The sequence below is a fragment of the Sphaerodactylus townsendi genome, linkage group LG02 (genome assembly GCF_021028975.2).
Source record: "Sphaerodactylus townsendi isolate TG3544 linkage group LG02, MPM_Stown_v2.3, whole genome shotgun sequence".
Classification (NCBI taxonomy): domain Eukaryota; kingdom Metazoa; phylum Chordata; class Lepidosauria; order Squamata; family Sphaerodactylidae; genus Sphaerodactylus; species Sphaerodactylus townsendi.
Window position 1 is genome coordinate 66,047,851 of NC_059426.1, and position 23,584 is coordinate 66,071,434.

General features: G+C 43.4%; 2 protein-coding genes across 5 annotated transcripts in view; one reads left to right on the forward strand and one right to left on the reverse strand.

Moving 5' to 3' along the window:
• Nucleotides 1–6,703, reverse strand: part of USP37 (ubiquitin specific peptidase 37) — a 45,193-nt gene extending 38,490 nt beyond the window's left edge. The window contains exons 1-2 of one of the 2 annotated variants that reach the window (XM_048485289.1): nucleotides 6,490–6,703; nucleotides 749–952 (exon numbers count right to left, since the gene is read on the reverse strand). In XM_048485289.1, coding sequence (XP_048341246.1) covers nucleotides 749–904 — 156 coding nt within the window. In that variant the 5' untranslated portion in view covers nucleotides 905–952; nucleotides 6,490–6,703. The remainder of the gene's footprint in view (nucleotides 1–748; nucleotides 953–6,489) is intronic. The other variant, XM_048485288.1, reaches the window with a different exon arrangement.
• Nucleotides 6,704–6,826: 123 nt separating this feature from the next.
• CNOT9 (CCR4-NOT transcription complex subunit 9) lies at nucleotides 6,827–21,971 on the forward strand. 3 transcript variants are annotated; one of them, XM_048485293.1, is made up of 8 exons: nucleotides 6,827–7,129; nucleotides 10,746–10,925; nucleotides 12,996–13,111; nucleotides 14,730–14,839; nucleotides 16,220–16,329; nucleotides 17,132–17,230; nucleotides 19,549–19,640; nucleotides 20,309–21,971. In XM_048485293.1, exons 1-8 carry the CDS (start codon nucleotides 7,106–7,108, stop codon nucleotides 20,478–20,480), a joined length of 903 nt encoding a protein of 300 aa, XP_048341250.1. In that variant the 5' UTR covers nucleotides 6,827–7,105; the 3' UTR covers nucleotides 20,481–21,971. The 3 variants fall into 3 exon arrangements, with proteins under 3 accessions (XP_048341250.1, XP_048341249.1, XP_048341251.1); XM_048485292.1 differs by having other exon boundaries at nucleotides 6,828–7,129; nucleotides 20,306–21,971; XM_048485294.1 differs by having other exon boundaries at nucleotides 6,830–7,129; nucleotides 20,312–21,971.
• Nucleotides 21,972–23,584: the final 1,613 nt, after the last annotated feature.

Genomic DNA, 23,584 nt, shown 5'->3' on the forward strand with positions numbered 1-23,584 from the left:
ACTCTGAAATACACAACTTTAGGATTTCTCCAATAACTCTCTTCTATTTCATACTTGAGAATATATTCTCAGGGCTGACTGGGAAAATTTATTCTACTCAGCTCAGTCAATCAGGGAGCATACCTGCTAGCTCACCAAGATCACCCTCCCTTTTCTCTCAGGGTGGGGGAAAAAGCATCTGTCCAGAATCTGGATCCAAATCAAACTGCTTCCTGCCCAAGATTACTGCCATCTAATGAAAAATATTGTTTGTGGAACAAATAATGTACTTCCTCACTCAATATACTAGTACCCACTGTACTGTGTACCTTACCATGCTCAACACTTTCATAGCAACATTTGTTTCTGTTAGTTTCATCTCATGTTAAAATTTTCCTTATCAGAGCCATCACTCAAAGCAGCACCCTGATACTTAAGACTTCTCTAAATTTTATTTTCTCCCAGTGTCTAAAGCATTTAATCCCTCCATGCTTTTTAAATCCATTAAGTATACTTGAAAAACTCACAAAACAGGACAATAGGATCAAAGTTCTGGAAAGTATTTATTTATTGGTTTTCTATACCGCCCCATCCCCGGGGGGCTCTGGGCGGTGTACATCATAAAATCTACCATAATATAGCCAAGTAGAAGCAAAAATGAATCTCTAAGAAAACAAGTGTCAGCTAAATGGACTTCGAAATAACAGTTGTTCACAGCAACACAATGCATGTGTTACTTAAATAAAAAGCTTTTGAAATTCAGAGTTACCTGGAATATTTTTGGAATCCCTCCAGCACTGTAGCGAACCACTAGAGTCACTTTGCTATCACTATCCACAACTTCAAATGTCCCTTCTTTCCATTTTGTGGTCCCAGTTTGTAGGCTGCGCATGCGAATGGGTCCATGTAATTTCAGTGGAGTCATGTTTTCATATAGTTTATAAAGCTTTTTTTAGTGTTTTAAATGAGAACCCTGTTTAAGAAAGTTATAATTAGTAGATAGTTAATAAACACACCAAATAAAAAACCATCAAATCAAAGGCATTGATTGCACTGACACTTTGAAATCCCATACTCTGGAACCCAAGGATTTTTAAACCCTCCTCAACTTCTAAAAGATCCAAAGTAGCTAACTCAATGCAGGCATTCCAAAATGTAACAGAACTGTTACAGCATTTATTAACATTATTTGAACAGATGTTAGCCATAACTGAATTCAATGGGATGAGGAAGATAACATCAGTTTAATACTCCTGTAATTCCAGAATGAAATTACATATAAACAGAACTGACAAACAGGTAAAATGTGTCAACTAACTTCCATTAAAACAATGCCAATATGTAAGTGGCATCTTTTTACAGTTCATTAGGAAAGGCAGGCGTAAGAACTGCTTACTTTAGTGCCGTAAAAGTGAACAGCAGCCTCAGCAACATTGCACAGCTACTCCTACTGGTTACCTGCTTTAACTGCAGGAACCTCCAAACAAAAACCCAAGCAGAGCCAGAGGCAAGAGTCTCTGTGTACAACTGTTTTTATAAGGGAATACATCTGATGCCTACTACTCTGATTATTATACGTTTCACCTTGTTCCTAGTGCATTTGCAAAAAATTTCCTGCGCTGTTTATGGTATGTCATTTAAGACTGTATTTTGTCCTCTGATTTTACAATCCCTTTCCTTTTTCATTGTGCATTGGATATTTTATGCTGCCTAACTGAATGCACATATATAGTGTGTTGTAACATACCTTGAGTGTCAATGAGAAAGTCAATACATAAAATAAGTAAACAAATGTCCTTTCTACACAACACAAATTAATTGGCATGCAGATATTTTAAAAAGGACTGTTTTGGCTTTTTTTGTCCACATAACGCAGACAAATAAAACTCTGGCAGGGAAAGCAATTCTTTTTCCTGCCCCCCTCATACTTTCCATTTCCATAGAGCAGCTTGCACCTGCTATTTTCTGCCCACTTCTGGAAGCTCTGTGCTGCCGCAGTTCACAGAATGTTCTCCCAGAGTTTCCTCTGCTTGCACCTCATCCGCGTGTTGTTTCAGTGTACAAAGTACATCGATAAAGTTAGTTTTTCCGGGCGATCCCATGCTCGTGTAATTTTTGTTTTAAATGAGGTATCTTCAAAGCTATGACGACGCGATACGAGAATCGACTGTGATTCTCATATCATGTCATCATAGCTTTGAAGGTATCTCATTTAAAACAAAAAGAAAAAAATTACACGAGCATGTGATCACCCGGAAAAACTAACTTTATCGATTAACTTTATACACTGAAATGACACATGGATACGCTGCAAGCAGAAGAAATTCCATGGGAACATTCTGCAAATGGGGGCCTCCTGAAGAGCGCAGAAAATGGCAGGAGTGAGCGGCTCAGTGGAAACTGAAAGTAAGATGGGGTTTTGGGGGGGGGGGGAGAGGCAGGGAAGATAAACATCTCCTGCTCTCCACACAGCAAGCAGGAGACATTTTCAAAGCAACTTTTGGAAAAATGAGCTGAAATAAAACATCTTGAGGATTTTTTGGGGGAAAACTGCATGGAGTTCCTCCCCAAAATGCTTCTTTTAATGTCCTCAAGGCATTTTATTTGTACTGTGCAGAAAGGGCCAAACAATAATCCTTCCACCCTGTGACAGGATACAAATAAATTTTTAGCTTTGGTTCTTATTTACCTTGCAGGAATTATATGCCAATAAAGGCTTGGTGCTACTACTACCTTGCAGGTATATTTGTAACTTGGTTTTACTTAAAGTGTTAAGATATATTTGTAGTCTTACCACTCAGTCAACATCAATACAACATACGTTTCCTCTCACATTGTCCTAGAGACAAGCGACTTAAAGATTTGATTGTAACTTTGAAACTACCATGTATTGGCAATGGTACCTGTCTGTAGTTAATTTACAAAATAATGACTAGTTTAACATTTCTACAGAAATATTGCTAGATCTCCAGATTGCAGAAATAGAAAAGAAAGGCAATCATGTTGGACAACATACAGAATCATCCCTTTCCCAGCAGGTGATCAGTCTGACATGCCAAATGACAAATACAGTGAGGTGTCCACTAAACAGCAATGACAAGCCCCTGACTATAATTTTACTAATGAAGCAGTTTCTAAAATTGATTTTACTTTTAGAATTCCAATTATATATGCATTTTAACCACACTGAATGTTATTTCGTTTTAAATCATATATATTATTTTGCAAACTTAAACCCTGGACTTTTAAAATGAGATATAAATAAATAAATGGACCCCAGGATAATAACTGCAATCTCGGGGCGGGGGGGGGGGGGGGGGGGGGGAGCTGCATTTGAAGCTGTGTGACCCCTGCACTGGTATCATTGCCACCAGTGCCACACAAAGTAGCAGAGAGGCAATTAGTTTATCTCTATGGCACCTAAATCTGAAAGTTTCCAGACACGGCTGCTTCTGTGCTGTTGGCGCCTGCACTGACATGGAGAGGGGCATTCTGGAGTTGGAGCCCATTTTAGTTGGCATCCAGTGGAGTTTCAGTCCATGAAGGTCCCCTCTTTGCTGCGCAGGCTTGTGCCATCAAAAAGTGTGGCATAAGTCATTCATGATGATGGGCTTCCCTGGGAGAGAAGAGGATATGCGCCATATCCCCTAGTGCCCGAGCTGCTAGAGGCAGCGCCGTCTGTGGCCACCACTCTACTCTCCTCCCTTTAAACTGGGCTATAAGAAGAAGAATCACACTTTTTATAACCAGTCGCATAAAAGGGTGAAAAAATAGGTTCTTGTGGTATTTTAATGAAGGACTAAAGAGCTTATTTCATTTGATGAATGAAGTGATCAGCGTATACATGCAGATGAATTCAAAGACGGTGAAAAAACTTATTTTTACAAGAAAGCTGTCAAAAATAATCAAAATCTGAAAGGAGAATAATTAAATTAATTTCAAAGCATTAAAATCCCAAGCTGCAACAATCTGTGAAAGGTGCTGCTAGAATAAGTATAAGCATATGCAAAAAAATTCAACTACTAAACACTAGTCAACCTAGAATACAGTTGCTTTTGAACAAAACTTTAAAAAGTTATGAAACATTTACTCAGTTTAGAAGTATTACAATAAACATTAAAAATGTTTATACCCTATTGTATTTTAAAAGCTTCTTAGCACCTTGCAACATTCCACAATACTCTAGATACAACAAATGCACTAGTCCAAGACTAAACTATTTATTCTAATTTCCTACAAAGACATGTCAGAGCCCTTCGGGGGTTGGGCGGTATATAAGTTGAATAAATAAATAAATAAAAATATGTAGGGATATTGCATGACAGGTAGCTCTTCCATGGATAGACTTTAACACAGAATCCAACCTCTACTACTCGACAAGCAAGTAAAAAACCATGGGTGGACAAGCTGATACAAGCATTACGGTAACTTTTGCTCCAATTATTTCTATCTGAAAACATGTACCTGAGGTGTCTTTAACATAATATTTTATTTGACTAAATATCAAAGCAAGTGGCTTCAGGGGCGTAAGAAGAGTAGGGCAAGGGAGGGCTCTTCTCCCCGGGTGCCAGTTGTCTGGAGGCACCCTAGCCACTGCTGCCCACAAAGAGAAAGCATCTGTGGTTGTTTTAAAATTAAGCTTAATTTACTTATATGCAAGCAGCATTGTGGCCAGGAGCAGACTTGGGGTGGGGACAGGCCAGGGTGGGCACTCTTTCCCTAGCCTTGACCCCAGCCGTAGTCTTCTGGCTGCAGCTAGCCTCTTAATGAATTAAGCTTAATTTTAAAGCAACCATAGTCTTCTGTGGTTGGCAGCAGAGGGTAATTTGTGTTAAAATTAAGGTTAACTTTCTTTCAGGCAAGCAGTAGCCAGGACAAGGGTAGGGAAACAGCACCCTGATTGGTCTGTCCCTGCCCCCAGCCTCTTCCCAGGTACTGCACTGCTTGACTTGAAGTTAATCTCAGTTTTAAAACAAATATAGGCTTTTGCTGTTGCAGCAGGCGGACAGGGGTAATGCAGGCAATGCTTCCCCCATCCCCAAAACTCCTTCTCCCTTTTTTTCTGGATGAAGGATACACTAAATGAATAGTGTGCGAGAACAAGATCTTGGGGGTACAGGTGGACAGTAAGTTAAATATGAGCAGTCAGTGGGCTGCAGCGACAAAAAAGGCTAATGCGATCATGGGGTGTACCAATGAGGTATTACATCCAGATTGAAAGCGGTTGGGAGGGGTGTAGTTTGAAAGCTTGCCCAGGGAGCCACTTTCCATAGATACATCTTGAGAGGCTTACATCATCACCTCTTTAACAACCTGATCCTAAGCAATCTTAAACACATCACCATAGATAAGTTCCAAGATCAGGCTGCAAGAATGCTGCATTTTAAAATAAAGATCTATTCTGGGAGTATTGCAGAATAATATTTTGCACCCTTGAGTTTTTAAGAAAAACAAAGATCCGACATACAGCTTGTCAATTTCTTTCTGGGATCAGTAAGCAGAAATGCTGTGATCCTGTGTGTAACCTAACAGATGCAAAACCGACTTAAAAGTTCAGCCTGATTAATATCCATAGGACACACACCATCATCACAGAAGGACAACACTCAAGGTGCACAGTGGGGCTTGTAGTTCTCCAACTTCCAAAAAGACCTGGAATTCTCATAAACAAACAGGGTGAAGACCCAGTAATGTACACATGTACTCATTCTTGCTATTCTTCAGCTAAGCCATGTGACTTCACTACTGTAAAATTAGGAATGCTTCGGTGATGGTCCCCAACTACCTCAGGAATGGACAAGCACCTAGTAGCCCAATCTGATGTAAGAATTAAATGTGGCAACTAGTTATTAAAACCAAAAGGCCCGATTTAGGAGACCAGATTTAAAGCCAGGCAATATCAGCAAAGACACTGGTGTGGCGAGGCAGAGGACGAGTCTTCAGCGGACAGTAACTTGACCAGGAACTGGCTGCTAAGCTCCTCACTTTTACGCTCTTGCATTTTCAAGGGAGATGCCTTCCGCACATAATCCCAGGAGGCGAAGCAGACCTTCTCGCCGCTTCAAGTCCAGCCAAAAGAGAGAGAAAGGAGGCTTCAGGAAAGTAGAGAGGAGAACTGGCAAAGGGGGCGGACACCCGGTGCGTCCAGAGAAACGAAGAAGGCTGAAGATTGCCAGGCGGGACTAACTTCAGTTGCGACTTTGAACACGGCCGGGAAGGGAAGAGGAGTTCATTTATCACGATTGCAACTCGTTTTAATTAAGCTGTGCGGAATGAGCCAAAAAGCGATCGAACCAGGGGGAAGCGAGCGGGGAAGAACCAGGTTGCAGCTGAGAGGGTGACGGGAGAGAAGGCGACATGGGTGGGCCACCGCAGTCCCGCACACCTGAACACAAAACAACCTCCCCCCCGCCCAACCACCCGGTTCTTCAGCCGCCCCACCGTCTCGCTCCCTCTCGGACGTTCAGTCTCCAGCCGGGGTCCAGCCCGACCCCCGCGTCAGGTACTCACGGGTGAGGAGGAGGATGGCGGCGGCTTCCACCTTCTCGTCCCCTCAGCGCCGCCGCTGCCTCCACCGCTTCTGTGTCCGGCGAGGTCCCCCCCACAGCCTCCCTGGCGCCCCGGCCCAGCTTCGGCCTGACCCAGCCCGGCCTCCCACTTCGCTTACGAAGAAGGACAGATGGCGGGAACCAGATCGGCCGCGCGATCGTCCGTGTGACGCAAGCACGTATTAAAGAAAAAGCCCTACCACGCGAGCGGGAAAGGCGGGGAGAATAAAAGGAACGTGTACGTCATCACGGCGACGTGCGTCTCTCAGCCAGAAATCTCCCATCGGGCGGAGGCTCCAGCGTTAGATAGTGCCCAAGGCCTAGACGTTCGTATGTCTACGCATGCGCTGTCTTTAAACCCGTGCGTGGTTTTTTTCCCCCATTTCCCGGGAGAGCTCACTGCGCATGTGCTCACTGGATCGCCTCGAACCTACTGCTTATGCCCAAAGAGAGGTCAGAGGTCACGGTAGCGGCAGAAGCATCAAGAGAAGGAAGAGGCGGCGGCTTCTGATCGGATCCATCATGGTCGCGGCTGAGGCCGAGGCGGCTTCCTGAGGCCTCGTGTAGAAGTTTCGACCATGCACAGTTTAGCGACGACTGCAGTAAGGCTAGGCCTGGTCCCCACCCCCCCGCCTGAGGAATACAGAAGCCTCTCCTGTCCGCTCTCTCATTGGCTGGTGAAATTGGGGAGGGGGTGGCGGCGGCAGAGAACAGAGTGCCGCAGTTTTCCCGCCAAATAGCAAACGCTTATTTCTTCCACTTTTTTTTGTTTTTGTTCCTCTAAGCAGAAAGCCGTTGGCTTCTCTCTCTGAACCTTGCGTTGTTTATGTTCATTTTACATATGTTTATGCAGGTTTGTTGTGGCTTTGAGTTGCTAATGAAATGTAGATGGATAGGTTAATAGTATGAATAAAATCTCAGGCTGGCTGTGGGGTCTTAAATTTGCACGTGTTGAATTATGCTAATGAGCGCCAGGTTCAACCACGATCCGTAACATGTGCTCCAAATTCAGATATCTCTCAATGGTGTATTATCAGTTTCCTGGCTGTTTCCTTAAAGTGGTACTCCTGAATCTGGTTTTAAATGTATTTCCACAAAAGCAAAACTTCTTTTTTCAGTTGGAGAATATTTTGAGGTGCGGCCTGTTAGTACTGGTGATAGTTTATAGTGTTAGTTCCATACTGATTCTTTTTGAAAGCATATTCTGATGTACCAGCAGTATGACTTGCAAGCTTTGTTTGCAACTTTGGCAACAACTGAGAGTGCACTTGAGGCCATTGAAGAGCTTGAATATGAAGGGTAGCAAATGAAAGCGCAGGTAGATATGTGGTGTCCCCCGCCCAACGTCATTTTCAGAGGGTGCAGTCTCCAGTTCTTCTGCCTCTCTTCTATTCCACCTTTACTCTGAATCCCTACCCCAGATCCGCTTTGCTTTTCTGTGTTTCCCTCTCTGGTCCTGCTTCACTTAACCCACTTTCCAAAACCTCTTTTCTAAGTCCGTCATCTGATCTTGCTGGATTCAAGCCCCCAAGATCCCTTATTGTTGTCATGCCATAAGATGTTTGTTAAAGTTCTAAAATATGGATTTAAAAAAGCAAAGATGAAGTAATGGTGGAATGACTTTTCTTCTAGAGGGCCATTCCACTTGATATGGGTGAGAGCTTTCTGTTTTGCCCACCTGTACCAGCTTATTGAATCTGTTTTCTGTTGCAAAAGTCAGGAGATTGGTGATCTCTAATTGTTCTTACTAAATGCTATACTAACTTAGGAGAAAATTAGACATTATAAAGAAACAACAGTCTTGTGTGTTGCATCTCCACCATCTCAGAACGTGCAGTATGTGATAAAATAGTGTATGGTAATGTTTTGGCATTGCATATTTCTTTTACTCAGTGTTAAGTAGAGAGGGAACTGTACGCAGTTTTGCTGTGTTGGGTTACAGCCAGTGATGGTGACTTTCTGGAAATACAAATTTAAAAATGTTAGCAAAAAGACAAATACACCATATTTTTTTCCATGTTTCATATTGTGCATTTAGCTTACCTCACACAAATTATTGCAGTGCAGCAGCTCTGACCACTATAAACTATAGTAACACATGTCAAGTGAAAGTCATTCCATGGAGAAAAATATATTTTCCCAAAGAGAACTGCTGCATCACGAGTGACACCCCTGTTTTCAGCAGTGGCGTAGTTGTTAAGAGCAGGTGTATACTAATCTGGAGGAACCGGGTTTGATTCCCTGCTCTGCTGTTTGAGCTGTGGATGCTTATCTGGTTGTGTTGAGTGTTAAATTGTGTTGTTGAGTTTGCTGTCGGAGAACAGCCATGTTGGAAGCCGCCTCGAGCCCCTTGGGGAAGAGGCGGCCTACAAGTTCGAAATATATTGTATTTAGCAGACTTGAAAACATCAAATAGTGGATGGCTTGATTTATTTCTGGTATGGACAGTTAAAAGGGGCTTGGACAGATTTATGGAGGAGAAGTCGATTTATGGCTACCAATCTTGATCCTCCTTGATCTGAGATTGCAAATGCCTTAACAGACCAGGTGATCGGGAGCAACAGCCGCAGAAGGCCATTGCGTTCACATCCTACATGTGAGCTCCCAAAGGCACCTGGTGGGCCACTGCGAGTAGCAGAGAGCTGGACTAGATGGACTTTGGTCTGATCCAGCTGGTTTGTTCTTATGTTCTTATGTTCTTAGTTTAATTATTGCTTTCATTTTTAATTGTTCACTCTTTAAATTCTGGAAGGGCAGATATTTAATGAGGATTGTACAGTTTATGCCCCTGGAAAAATGATATAAAATATTTCCATTTACACAGAATATAATTAGGAAAAGAGGCCTCTTTAAAGGGGCCATAAAAACAATTTCCCTAGCAAAGTACTGTCTTTTTTCTTATGGTAAGTGCAACAATAAATATCTGTAGCTAGAGATGTTTGTCTCATAAAGTCAATTCTATGAGCAAAAGTAGCAATTACCCTGCAAGAACATTTTCTTATGAACTGCTTGTTGTCATATGGTTTCCTATATTGCTGAAAGTAATAAAGAAAAGAGACGTGACTACAGCTTCTGTCACTTCTTTTGATTTCTCTCCCCTTTCTAAATACTGCTGTTAAAGCTCAGTAAACTGTATAGTTTGTCCTCTTATGCCACAAAAACCTGGAAATGTCCTTTCGTTTTCATCTGTGTCTTGAGTTTGTGAGCTTGTTGCTTTTTTATTGGGAGTCAGTTACTGAGCATCCTTCCTAGACAAGAGCTGTACAATAGTAATCCTCAAAGCTAAAACATAGTTCAGTGTTCAGAATAATCAGTGTCAGAAAGTCATATACAGTGTCAGAAAGTCATATACAGAAAATCAGTGTCAGAAAGTTAAAAATGTAGCTCTACTTCTTTTGGCATGGGTCTACCCTGCAGCAGAGTGCCAGCTGATTAGCGAGGCAGAATATGCTGGAAAGTTGTTAATCATTGGATTATAGCAGGTTTAACCTGCTTCCACAACGCTCACTTTCACCTCACTAAAATTTATGATATAAAACAAGTTGTTTAATCTGACAATTAACCTGCTCCAGTTTTCCTGAGTTTTGCTCATGTCTGTCTAGTAAGCAGGAAGAGTTGCCACTCCCATTCCCAGTAATGAATAGAGACCCTCCTTTTGGGTGAGAAAAACATTTCCTTCCTCTTGACTGCCAGAGGCTATTCCATCAGTAGTTAAGGGAGAGTTAATGCCCTAGATAGTAGAGCATGCAAGAGATATGACTGATCGCTACCCAAAAATCCATACAGAACCCCATGATAGCCAAACTCTCCAAGGCAAACTTGGTCTTCTGTGTCATTGAGGCAAGTGGTGATGAAAACTTTTTACTCTAAAAAGTCAATTTATATATGGTAAAATTATTAATTTTGGTGCTGAGTACTCCAGATTGCCATTTGGCTGCAAAATGTTTTGAATGCCTTGTTGTTCTTCCATGGCCAAATAGTTTGTGCTTCTCTCTCCCCTGCCCCAGTAATTTTTGTGTGTGCTGACATTTTGCGTTTGCCTTAACTCTGAACTCTATATATGCACTCATTTTAAAGAAGCCCCATTAATGGAAGCTGGGTAGTTCCCCCTGAGTTTACTTGGAAGTATCCACTGATTACTCCTCCTTGTTGGAACTTTTTAGGGCAATATTAACAATTTGTTTTTTATTGATCTTAAATCTTGTTCTTCATTCAAAGCCGGTGCCAACAGCACTGGCTCAGGTTGATCGAGAAAAGATTTATCAGTGGATTAACGAGCTTTCCAGCCCTGAGACTCGTGAAAATGCACTGCTGGAGCTTAGTAAGAAGCGAGAGTCGGTCCCTGATCTAGCTCCAATGCTATGGCACTCTTTTGGCACAATTGCAGCACTCTTACAGGTGGGTAAGATGCACTGTTTGAAATCTTTATCGTAGGTTGTTTATGAGAGCAAGGTAAAATGTATTACCATCAGAAAACCATCGTGGTAGGTTTACAGGTATTCCACACTCTCTTAGACTGTGCTCATAGAATTCCTAGGACACTGAAACCCTGCAGTACATTCTTTTATCTTGCAAGTTTTATCATCGTGAGCGCCAACAAAGGTTTCCTCCCCTATTAACAAATCTGAGAGGAAGTTCAGTCTTGCATTTATTATCTGTTAGAAGACAAGAACTTCAGAATCACATTGGAGCAGAATTTTTGGCTGAGATATTCAGAATTAAAAATCAGAGAACTCCGGACTTCTTGTATTAATAGGGTTTTTTTCCATTTTACTAATTTACAAAACTTATTTATTATTTGGTTAATTGATTTTGTACTGTATTTGTAATTTGTAGATGGTTGCTTGTATGGATCAGTTGACCATAGTAAGCTAACTAACATCCTTTGAAAAACAGCATTATGAGCAATTTATTGGACACCAGCCTCTGCTATGCCTGTCATATGGTTTGGTTCTTATGGGGGAGTCTCTGAGATCCTTATGGTTTGGTGCTTGCAGAGACATCTCTGGAACTGCTCATATAAGCAGAGCTCTGCCAGCTGTACTGGCTCCCAGTTAAGCACTGAATCAAGTTCAAGGTTTTGATGTTGAACTTCACAGCCATACAAAATCTGGACTGTCTTACCTGGTGGACCACCTCTCCAGGTATACCCCCAAAGGGCATTACATTCAGTTGGTAACAACTGGTGGTCCCTGGCCTTAGAGACTTCTGGTTGTCCTCAACCAGAGCTGAGAAGGCCCTGGCCTGACAGAACCCTCTATTAAATGTTACCTGGGCCCCTTCTGCACATGCAGAATAATACACTTTCTTTGCATTTTCAATGCATTCTGCTTTCCATGCACTTTGCAGCAGTGCAGAAAAGCAAAATCCACTTGTAAACCATTTTGAAAGTGCATTATTCTACATTTGCAGAAGGGGCCTGGGCCCAGCTTGATTTGGTTCAGCTCCACAAGGCCTGCAAGACCAAAATGTTTCACCAGGCCTATGGTCGAACAGCAATGGTTACATCTTAGCTGGCCTTCCTACTCCTGTCGTCTTATTCCGTCATCTGTTTTGATTTTGGCGTATTGTCTTTCTTAAATGTCCCCTCCCTGACTGATTCATTATGCATGTTATGAAGTGTGAAATTGATAGGATGCCAATTGGAATTTTGTTTTTTTTAATTGATAATGCTTTTAATTGTACTTGTGTATTATATTATATATATTATATTAAATTGTATGCCCTCCCTGTGCCTGACATTTGTTGGGAAAGGGTGGGATACAAATCTAATAAAATATTTTTTTTAAAAAAAACATTCTTAGCAGTTAAGTGAATGAACTGTGATTGAGGAGGTCCAGATCTCATGTCTTCCTCTCATTGTCTTTCATATTTAGCATGATCTTAGTGGGAGATAATACTGGCACAAGCTAGTTTGAATCCTGAATGTTCTATTTAAATGTATAATGTTAACATACCCTAGAACAGTGGTGGCAAACCTATGGCACTCCAGATGTTCATGGACTACAATTCCCATCTGTCCCTGCCAGCATGGCCAATTGGCCATTCTGGTAGGGGCTGATAAGTATATGTGAATCCATGAACATCTGGAAGTCTCATAGAAGTCGCCACCACTGACCCTAAAATTCTTTCTCTTAGCCCATTAAAAGGTATGTGTGTATCATGCACAATGTCCCTGGAGAGGAATAAGCAGTGAAGGACTTCAGCCACCCTGAGTGGTGACATTTTGCACATTGAAAATGTAGCCATGGGGAATGGTTGGTTGTATTTGTGTTGCAGCTATTTTGTAGAACCTTTTCAGGTAAATTCTGCATAATCTGTGCAGCCATCTTACTTAAAATTCCCTGTCAAAATGAAATGCTAGACATAAAGATAGATTTTACAACTAATGGAGTACTGAAGGATGGATAAGAGGATATAAACAGTTCTATGCAAACGTGTTTTTTTTTCTTTTCACCTTCACGTCAGGAAATTGTAAATATCTACCCATCTATAAATCCACCAACTTTGACAGCTCATCAGTCCAACAGAGTCTGCAATGCTCTAGCACTTCTGCAGTGTGTTGCATCACATCCAGAAACCAGGTAATTATGTTCTCTATGCTGGTTCTCTGCGGGGAAAAACGTTACTTTGCCAACAAGCTTTATTCCTGAGATGGGGGTGGGAGGGGGTGGGATTGCATCTGAGCCTGTGGCTGCTTTCCTATGGCATAGCAAACAGTAGATCTTAAACATGGCTTCAAAGCTGTATACACAGTAGCCCTGCAGATTTCCATACTACCTGAAAGTATGGCTGTCTTCTAATGTGAGCTTCCCTTCAATAGGTCTCTCACAGCCCCGGAGGGAGGCAAAAGGGCTTGAGGGAGTGGTGCGGCCTTGCACCGGTAGGTTTGTTTTCCACAGAGCATTTACCACAGTGAAGGAGGCAGATGTGTCAGTGGCTACCTGCCCCTCAGCCCCACCACAAAACCTGGAAGGCCAGGGCATTCCCGAGGGCCACCTGGTGTCCAGGGCTGGAAGCACAGTGCCCTGGCCAGTCCTGTAAACCCTATGGAGGACTTTCCGGCAGCTTGCATTTTTTTTCTTCTTGTGCCACCAGAAAGCCCTTCTGGAGGCAGCAGGACAGCACCAAAGCAGCACCATATTCCACTACCAAGAGTTGTGGATGGGGCTGCCAGTCACAAACTGCACAATTGGTTCCCAGTGGTACTTTTTATTGTTATCTTGTTAAATAGCAGTGTCTTGTACTGTAAGCCATGCGTTAAGTGTATATATAGTTAAATTAGATGGAGCCAAAACTTTGCGCAGGAATACAATAAATGAATTTCGGATGGATCCAATGCCAAATTCCCATTTATCCTGGAATAGTAAAATGTCAGCCAACAATCCTTCTATGATGGCAGAGGACTGTGAATACACAAGGTGGAATATTCATTTTTAGATAAGACTGTTTGTAGTTATGTATGTAGTTATATTAACAGACACCTAACTTCGTTGCTTATAAAGCTGATATTATTTTAAATATAGTGAACCTGCTAATAGAAAAGCATTGTTATTAATCAGTAACATTCTTGAGTTATTTTCCTTCCCAAGAAATACGTGACTGTGGTGAGGTAAATGTTTTCTAGTGAAAACTGTTTGTGCCAGATTTCTGATAATTATAATATTTCACTTCAGTTCTTCCATGGATTGGCGTTTCTGTGCAGGAGTCATAGACCATTTTTTATTTCAATACATTACATTGGTTGGGCTCAAAAAAGAGCCTAGTGGTAAAATCTGTAGGGTTTTTTTGAGTTTTGTGCCCCACGTGCTATTTTGTTGAACAGAAATAAAGCCAAGCAGTAAGTGACTACAGTTTAGGATTATGTACCAACATGCAGACTCAATTCTAACTGCTGGATGTTGTTTATCAGTGTGCTAGAGACTCTTCCCAGCAGGTCAAAGATGTGCAGCTATTTCTCTGAATTTTGCCAAAAAAGTACAAAAGAGGTAGAATTCCCCCACTCCCATGGCTCTTACTTACACAGGTGGATGATGAATTAGTATTTCTATTAGTATTTCTTCCTGTACCGCACAGCCTCTGATAAGTTAGCACAAATTTAGGAGCAGTTTCTCATGTTGTCTGTGTTACTCCTTGAACAGTAGATTGTTTCTATGGAGTGTTTGCTTTTTGCTCAGAAGCCGTTTTTCTCCCCTTCTCTAGGTCAGCCTTCCTTGCTGCTCACATTCCCCTTTTCTTGTATCCTTTCTTGCATACTGTTAGCAAGACTCGCCCCTTTGAGTATCTGCGACTCACCAGCCTTGGAGTAATTGGTAAGAAGCTGTTCTGATCCTGAGAATACTATTGACTCTCTTTTGAATAGTTTGGTTTCATCAGTTAGCTGCTTTCAAGTCCTAGAACAGCTCAAGCTCAGCAGTCCTGCTGGTTCATGATCACTTTCTGTCTGTTCTCCAGACTGTGTTCTCCTATACAATGAGACTGAATCATTGGGTAAAACTTGAGGAGGAGAAAGATTGTTGTAACATGTTAATAATGCTCCTTTGTTGCCCAGACATGGACCAGTTATCTATTTAGACCAGGGGTAGGGAACCTGCGGCTCTCCAGATGTTCAGGAACTACAATTCCCATCAGCCCCTACCAGCATGGCCAATTGGCCATGCTGGTAGGGGCTGATGGGAATTGTAGTTCCTGAACATCTGGAGAGCCGCAGGTTCCCTATCCCTGATTTAGACTAACATGAGAACCAAGAACAGTAGTTTTGTACCATTTCCATCATCCTTTTTGTTATGAAAAGATACTAGTATTTAATTGGGTTTCTGTTCTTCTTATTTCCTATAATTATGCTTGTGTGGGGATAATGATTAGATGCGGTCTAGGGGTGTGCAGAAACAAAATTCAGGAAAATTTAGATTTGGACATATGGGACCCAAATATTTTTTAGGATTCCTGAACTTTTCCAAATACCCATAGTGGTATATTTTTTCCCAGGGATTTTTTGAAAATCTGAAAAAATGGCTCCATTATAGCCTATGGGGAATCTTGTCAGGGGTTAAACAGGCCCCCAGAGATACCCCTAAAAGATTCCCCGTAGGCAATAATGGAATGGGAAGGAGGTTTAAACTTTAAAGCCTTCCATTACACCCTGTGGGGAACATTTCTGGGGCTCTGGAGAGACTGTTTTTTTAAAGGTGGAGGCACCAGATTTGCAGCATAGCTGTTGGTGACTTTCCTTACAAGAACCCCCAAGTTTGATAAAGGTTGAGTCAGGGGGTCCAATTTTATGGGTCACCAAATGGAGGAATAATGAGAGGAAAATGTGAAACACTTTAGAGGGTTTGGTATAAATGTGCCAAAGTAGGGTTTTTAAACAAAATTTAAAAGGGGTTGTAGTTGGTTAGCCCGAAAAGATTCTGGGGAAAAACCCCTGGGGTTTTTTTTTTGTTTCAGGGTTTGCTGGCTATTGTTTAAAGGTGCCTCTTCATTTTAGTTTGGCTTTGCCAAATGCGCATCCCTAATATCGTCTGTGAGAAGGAGGGGTTGGGTTTAAAGTTTCATTTTGCCACCTTGGCCTAGCCATTCACCCCAATATGCCCAACAGGGTAAAATGAAGTAAAGGGGTCATGTATGCTCCCCAGAATCGTTTAGATGAAGGGTGGATAGGCAAATTAAAAATAAATATGTATTTTTTGTAGGGGCCCTAGTGAAGACAGATGAGCAAGAAGTAATCAACTTCTTGCTGACAACGGAAATTATCCCTTTGTGCTTACGCATCATGGAGTCTGGCAGCGAACTTTCCAAAACGGTATTCCTTTTAGTGCAATGAACTGATTGTAGTTTCTTGGGTGCTTTTCCTTTACTTTCCAGGGCATCATGTACATCATGTTCCTGCATGCAGCAAATTTGTTTGCCGCACAAGGTTTTCTCTGTAGGGGATAATTGCAGATGTATCCTCTCCAAATTGTCCTGAGGATGTCCACCTTCTTTCCCATTTTGTGCTGTGCTTTCATCCAAGATGCCTTCGTGTATGCCATGCCACCCAAGCACCATGCAGCTTCATTCCAAATTATTCTCAGGATCTGTTAGAAAATAAATAATTGTTGCTTAAGCACAATCCAAGTTTTAGCAGTACATGAGTTATGTAGACTTGTTTGCTTTATGTGTCCCTGGATAGTCTTCATGTCCTACTTCATGCTCTTTATTCCCTGTGGTATTTTTTTATCCTTATATGAGGTAACTGATTTTACTGACAGTAGAACAGCTTATAATCAGCCTACGTAGTTGAAGCTCATGTCTCTCCCCCACCCCAACACCAGCACCACCATGGTTTGGTTTTGTTGCTTCCAATCAAAGTGACCAGTTAGATTTAAATTTCCTTATCTGTGGTGTAGGGCCAGCTATTTATCTCCACCACTCTCTGTCCCTGAAATTTGTACTTAATGTTATAATGGCTAAAACCTCCTTTCCTAGACTAAAAGATTCTTTGACCAATCCTTTCAGGTCTCTAGCTTGACCAAGAGTTTTTGGTATGCTCAGGATGTGAAAGCCCATCCAAATATTATACACTTAAGCAACTCAAATGCTTGTTCATCCCCACTTCCTTTCAGGTTGCAACTTTTATTCTACAGAAGATTCTGTTGGATGATACAGGACTGGCTTACATCTGTCAGACATATGAGCGATTTTCTCATGTTGCAATGATATTGGTAGGTTGCTTTTCTTGTAATGTTCTTTGTGGAAAACAAAATGTTCTCTAGGGCAAAATGAAGTAACTATACTTTGGAGCCTTGTAGAAATCTTTTAATCATACTGAAAGGCCAGATTCATTAAGCTCTCGATCTCAAGGAACGAATCTATGCCAGAGCAATACCAATCAATACTATGTCACAGTATTGTCCTAAAACTCTGCTTCTGTGAAGGCAGTAGCTTTTGGGATAAGCTGCAAGTTCTCAGATAGCCGAGCTGTGATGTTTCCTGAGATAAGCACCTTTGCAACATCCCTTCTCTGGAACCAATTCTTGTCCTTTTTAGGAATTTGTGTTCTTTGTGCACAAAATATTAACTATTAAATACCCTAACACAGGGGTCGGGAACCCGCGGCTCGCGAGCCGCATGCGGCTCTTCCGCCGCTGTTCTGCGGCTCCATGAGCCGAGCCGGGGGCCCCATCTTCGCCCGCCCTGCAGGAAGCAGGGCAGGCGCATCTCTCACCCGCGGCCGGCCAGGCTGAGCCGCGGGCTTTCTCTCCTGCCCACCCCGCTGATTGCGGGGCGGGTGCTTTCCCGGCGGCCGGACAGGCCGAGCCGCCGGTCCCCTCTTCACCCGCCCTGCAGGAAGCAGGGCAGGCGCATCTCTCACCCGCGGCCGGCCAGGCTGAGCCGCGGGCTTTCTCTCCTGCCCACCCCGCTGATTGCGGGGCGGGTGCTTTCCCGGCGGCCGGACAGGCCAAGCCGCCGGTCCCCTCTTCACCTCGGGCCTCTGCAGGAAGCAGAGGCTGGGCAGCATTTCTCCCCCGCGGCTGGCCAGGCCGAGCCCATCTTCGCCCGCCCTGCAGGAAGCAGGGCAGGCGCATCTCTTGCCCGCGGCCGGCCAGGCCACGCCGCGGGCTTTCCTCCCGCCCGCCTTGCTGGTTGCCCTGCAGGCGCAGGGGGGGGGGTGAGCGGGCGGGGGGGCGAGGGAGCAAGTCGGCGGGGGAGCGGACGAGGGCGTGCGAGCGAGTGGGGGGGGGGGTGAGCCAAATGGCTCTTTGAGCGGAAAAGGTTCCCGACCCCTGCCCTAACATATTTACCACTGAATCCAGAGCTGTCCAGCAGGCAGGGATGGTGCCACTCCAATGCTGCTCTGTCACCTCCAGAGGGCTTTCCCACAGTGTGGAAAGCCTTCAAAACTTACAAAAGGAAAAAAGCTGAGAATCCCCCATAGTGGGGAGTAGAGATAGACCACAAAAATCACAACTCTGCTGGTGTAGGGCTCTGGAGGCTAACTAAGTTTGGCATAGCTTGGGATGGTATGGGAATACTAGCATGAGGCTGGGCATTTCAGCCAGACATTGCAGGGCACTAGGTGGCAGCAGATTTGCCCCTCTGCTGCCATAAGTGCCCTGAGGGAGGCAAATTTGCCGATGTAAGCCTGCGCCACCTCCAGAGGAGGATTTGCTTCCCCTTTCTGGATTGGGCTGCCCAACTAGTTCCACAGTTAAAAGAAATTATAGAGATAAAAAAATGACATCCCTTTTCTTTGAAGCTCTTGCTGCAGCTGCTCTGTGACCAGCCAGGCATACTCCTGTGTAAACATTCTAGCCTCTTCAGCTATTGAAGTTACTTCTATGAAAACGTAAAGGATCCTGGCTGCGCATGGGCAGCATTTCCTTGCCACGCAAGGAATTTCCTTAGATAGTTTGCTGCACTTCCATCACACACTGCGGTGTTGCTTCCGTAGCCAATTGGAATCCTTTATTTTATTTGTTGAGCTTACAAGTGCAATTTAATAAAGCTCCTAACATAAAGGAGTGGGAATAGAAGGGTAGTGATTGTTTTTTTTAGTACTTCTGTTTTTTTGTTGGTGTTTTTTTACATGCAAAACAATTTGAGTGATTACAGTTATGAGCTGAATAATTAAGAGTTGGGTTTTGGCACAGTACTGTGCCATGATGTAACTGAAGGCAGAGCTTGCTGTGTCGAAATATCTCCTGCAGTCTTACATCCCAGCCATTTGCATTGACACAGAGTTCATGTAAGTGACACAGAATTGTCCATAGAGATTTCAAGGATGGTTATTTTCACAGGAAATTGATTCCACCCTTCCAGATTCCAAACAGGGATCCTAATTGATATTCTAGCTGTTTTGTTTTCTATATTGGGCTAGATCCTAGGCTCCTTCCTCTGTTTTTGCTCTTGCCAATTATTGTTTCAAGGAACGTAAATATTGTCTAGGCAAGCACAAGTGGCAAGGAAGGATACAAGCAAACATATTTAGTTTTGAAGAAGTTCCCTTGTTCAACTTTTCTGTCATGGTTTTTTAACCCAGGGTAAAATGGTCCTGCAACTTTCCAAGGAGCCTTCTGCCAGGCTGTTGAAACATGTGGTCCGTTGTTACCTTCGCCTTTCTGATAATCCAAGGTAGACACCTTAGAAGTTTCTGGATGTCTGTTGGCAGGGATGGAGGAATCAGTGTTTCCCTGTGGAATTGTGTCCAGGAGCACTTGGCAGTGCCTGGCAGAGAACAGCAGGCCTAATTCCTATTTTCCAGAGAAAATATCCATCTGGTGGTTTTCCTACAGTTGCCTCACTGTCCCCAAATTGGGTTCTAGCTTTCTTCTTTGGGTCTTTTCACAGACATTCTGCATAGTAAAATAAGGTGAACTGGAACCTGAATAAAACTCTTCCTGGTTTCACACCACTCACAATGTTGTAGAGAATATCTCTCCTTTTTCTCTAACCCCCCACCCCCCAAAAAAAAAATTCTAAGCATTTCTGCATTTATTTAGGCAGCCATTAGTTCTTCTTCCCTTTCCAAGTTATGACTTGGTTCTTAGAGATAACCAGGTTCCATTGCAACAGAAAGGCTGCTAGCCTTCTCTTGTTCTGATATTCCAGTAGACAGCTTGGGAAGGATGGGAAGGAGGATACGAATTAAGTGGAGGGGGAAGATTTTATTGGTTTGCATAGGTGGGTTTTTACATTAAGGACAGCTACTGGTATAGCCTACAGCATTCAAGAGAGGGGCTAGCTCCCCTCTTGTCCTTGTGAGTTTATTTGTTGGCCTCTCTCTTTCTTGTCTCCTGATGTAGGGCACGGGAAGCCCTCAGGCAGTGCCTTCCTGACCAGCTGAAAGATACCACTTTTGCCCAGGTTCTGAAAGATGACACCACCACCAAGCGTTGGCTGGCACAGCTGGTCAAGAATCTTCAGGAAGGCCAAGTCACCGACCCCAGGGGCATTCCCCTTCCTCCACAGTGACAACCAAGGAGGTGACCAAACCCAGGAGGAAACAGCTCAGGTTTACAGAGAGCCAGGAACCAATGACCTCTTCCAGATCCTGTCAGGCATGTGTGGGCAGCTTCTTGGACTGTCAATAGCCATCTGGACAGCAGCCCATTCTATAGCAACTTTTCACCATGCCTCTGAGGATTATGACACCAGCAAACACAGTTGGGACACGGAAGCCTTTTTTCGGGTGTGGGCTTCGTTGCAATCATCAGTTGAGCACCAGGTTTGGCAGGACCTTTGCCAACAGCATGTCTCCCTGTCTGGCTCAGTGTGACAGGCTTGGGAAGTGTTCCCCAATTTCCTTGTTGCTCAGTGTTTACATGTGGGTTTAATAAAGTTTGATCTGGTCATTTGACCCTCTTAGGAGTACCATTTGAGCTGCACCTAGCCCAAATAGAGGAGATCTGTTTTCCTTTTTCCAACTGGGAACAGTGATTTTAACCGAAAAGCTCCTATTGTTCCTTAGAAAGATAGCCATTGTGGCTGGGAATCTTTGAGTTCTAACTCCTAGAGAAGTGGGAGAATATAGTATATCCTCAACTTCTTACATTTTTCCCGGTAGGTGGGAAGGCAATGATTTCCTGGGCTGCACTCCTTTGGCCAAGCATTAGAGCAGCCTCTGCCTCTGTGACTGTATTTGAACCGGTGTCAGATGTTCCACTGGTCCACCTTCCCTTCCTTCCTTGTTGGTAAGATCCAGAAAGCTGCCAAAACATTCCTCTACTATTCAAACTGTGACAGAGAGGAGAGGTTATTGTGTGTGTGCCATGGCTCAGCACCACCAAGCCATAAGGCCTTCACTTAGTTGCAACCAATGCCTCTGGCTAGTATAGGGTTAATACTAGGGATGAGCAGACAGCACAGAGACCAAGAACTATTTCAGGCAGTTAGTAAGGGCTGCAGGTATTTCAGCCTTAATGGCTGACACTGGAAGCTAATAGCTGTAAAACTCAAGGGCTCTTGTGCTCTTTATCCCCTCCTCCCCATGCTAGCAGGCTAAGTGCATCCAGATCATCATCGTGAACCTAACTCCATCTGTTGGCGTCTGCCTTGGCTGAGGAGCCATTAAGCAGTCTGCAAAGGCAGCCTTTTGCCCACCCTCTAAGAACAGAAGGAAAATAAAAGAAAGGGAGGGGATAGGGAGAAGAAATAATCCAGGCTGTCCGTCAGTTGCACAACAACATTGGAAGCAGGTGGCTTCTGGGTCCTTGCCAGATTCCTTGGTCTCAGCACCTGCTGCTGGATTGGGTAGGAGCATATCTTCCCTTTTTAAAGTTTTGCTGATGGCTGGCGAGGCCACGCCAAGAGTGTCTTAACTCTTCCCTCTCTACATGAACTGCTTTTGCTCTTCCAGCGGCTCCCCGTTTTATATCAGTCTTGTCTTTCCATCCCTGCCTTGAGTGGACTTTACCAACTGCTTTTGTTTTGTAACTTGAATAAAAAATAAACCAATTAAATGTGGATCCTCTTTGGCTTAATGTCTTGGGAGAGGGGGGCAGGGAGAGTTATAGGAGACATTACACAGAAACATCTCCACTGGACCTTGCTTTCATCACGGAGTGGCAGTATAACCTCAGTGCAGAATAGTTGAATTCTGTTTTGCACATGTCAAACCCTATTTGCAGCTGGGATGGAAGGGGTTGTGTTGTGTGTGGCTACTTCACTTGGGTGGCAACTATTTCTATCTACAGCTACAAAATGGGCTCAGTAGTGCTGTTTTGATTTGAGGTGCATCTTTTTGGTGCTCAAGGAAGCAAAGTAAGTAGAAAGCAAACAAGGACCCCTAATGACCTCCAGCATTCACTTTCCCAGGAGTGATACCTATTGAATAAAATGGGTTCTACATCTGCTTGTTTTTATAAGAAAAACTGCAGCTTGAGAACATGCTTAATACTGGCGTCCAGTGTCAAATACAAAGGGTATTTAAAAAATTGTCAGCATTGCTGCTCTGGGTTGCAGAACTGAGTTCTGCCTGTTAAAAAGGAGAGCTGCCATTTGTCTAACTGCAACTAGCAGTCATCAAATTCCCCTAAGAATCTTTTACACTGTATCGTTGAAGGCTTTCATTGCCGGAATCAACTGTCTGTTGTGGGTTTTCCAGGCTGTGTGGCCGTGGTCTGGTAGTTTTTCTAACATTTTGCCCTCACCTGTGGCTGGCATCTTCAGAGGCATGTACCCGTAAGATGTGTGGAGAGAAACACATCGTACTGTGACATGTCTCTGAAGATGCCAGCCAGAGATGCGGGCGAAATGTTAGGAGCAAAAACTACCAATGGCCACACAGCCTGGTAAACCCACAACAGCCAATCTTTTTAAAACCATTGTGCCAAAATATCACTGACTGTTCCAGCTGGTGCCATAAGTACTGCCAGAAATGTAAACTTTGACTGGTTTCCAGGGCTGGTGGCCTTAAATGACAGCTACAAAGTTGATGTTCAGGGTTCAGTCACAACCCACTGATGCCACAAGCAAAATGCACATTAATTTTAAGAGATCTAGATTATACCTTTAGCCACAAGGAAGGTACTATACATATGTGTGGTTAAAAAATTTGCAGGACATTTGGCTCCTCAAAGCATAATTTGGGTTATTCCCACATCATCACAAATTAGTTACACAAAAACAAGTCTAGCTGCACTTCAAAGGCTTACTATGAGAGCTAAAATGCTGTAATGGTTAGTGTTGGAGTAGAATCCAGCAGATTCAAGTTTGAATCCCCACACTACCATGGAAATTTTCTGATCACCTTGGGCCAGTTACATATGCTTAGCCTAACTCACCTCTATGGGGTGCTGTGAGAATAAAACAGGTGAGGCAAACAGTGTAAGTTGCTTCAGGTCTCCAATGGGGAGGAAGATAAATTACTGTGGCATATGGTATTTAATCAAATGGATAAAGTCTATCATCAAATAGAGGTAGGGTGTGCAGCAAAAAAGGATGAATGACTGCAGTCACAAAAGCTTGAAAAAGTAGGAGGTAAGAACATAAGAAAGAGCCTGCTGGAACAGACCAGAGTCCATCTAAACCAGCACTCTGGTACTCACAGTGGCCCACCAGGTGCCTTTGGGAGCTCA

Bases quoted from the DNA above. Each gene is read 5' to 3' on its own strand.
- CNOT9 (XM_048485292.1), top strand. From the start codon at position 7,106: ATGCACAGTTTAGCGACGACTGCA. The intron at 14,840-16,219 runs GTAAGAAGCTGT...TATTTTTTGTAG, and splicing joins CACCAGCCTTGGAGTAATTG to GGGCCCTAGTGAAGACAGAT. The intron at 19,641-20,305 runs GTAGACACCTTA...TCTTGTCTCCTG, and splicing joins CGCCTTTCTGATAATCCAAG to ATGTAGGGCACGGGAAGCCC.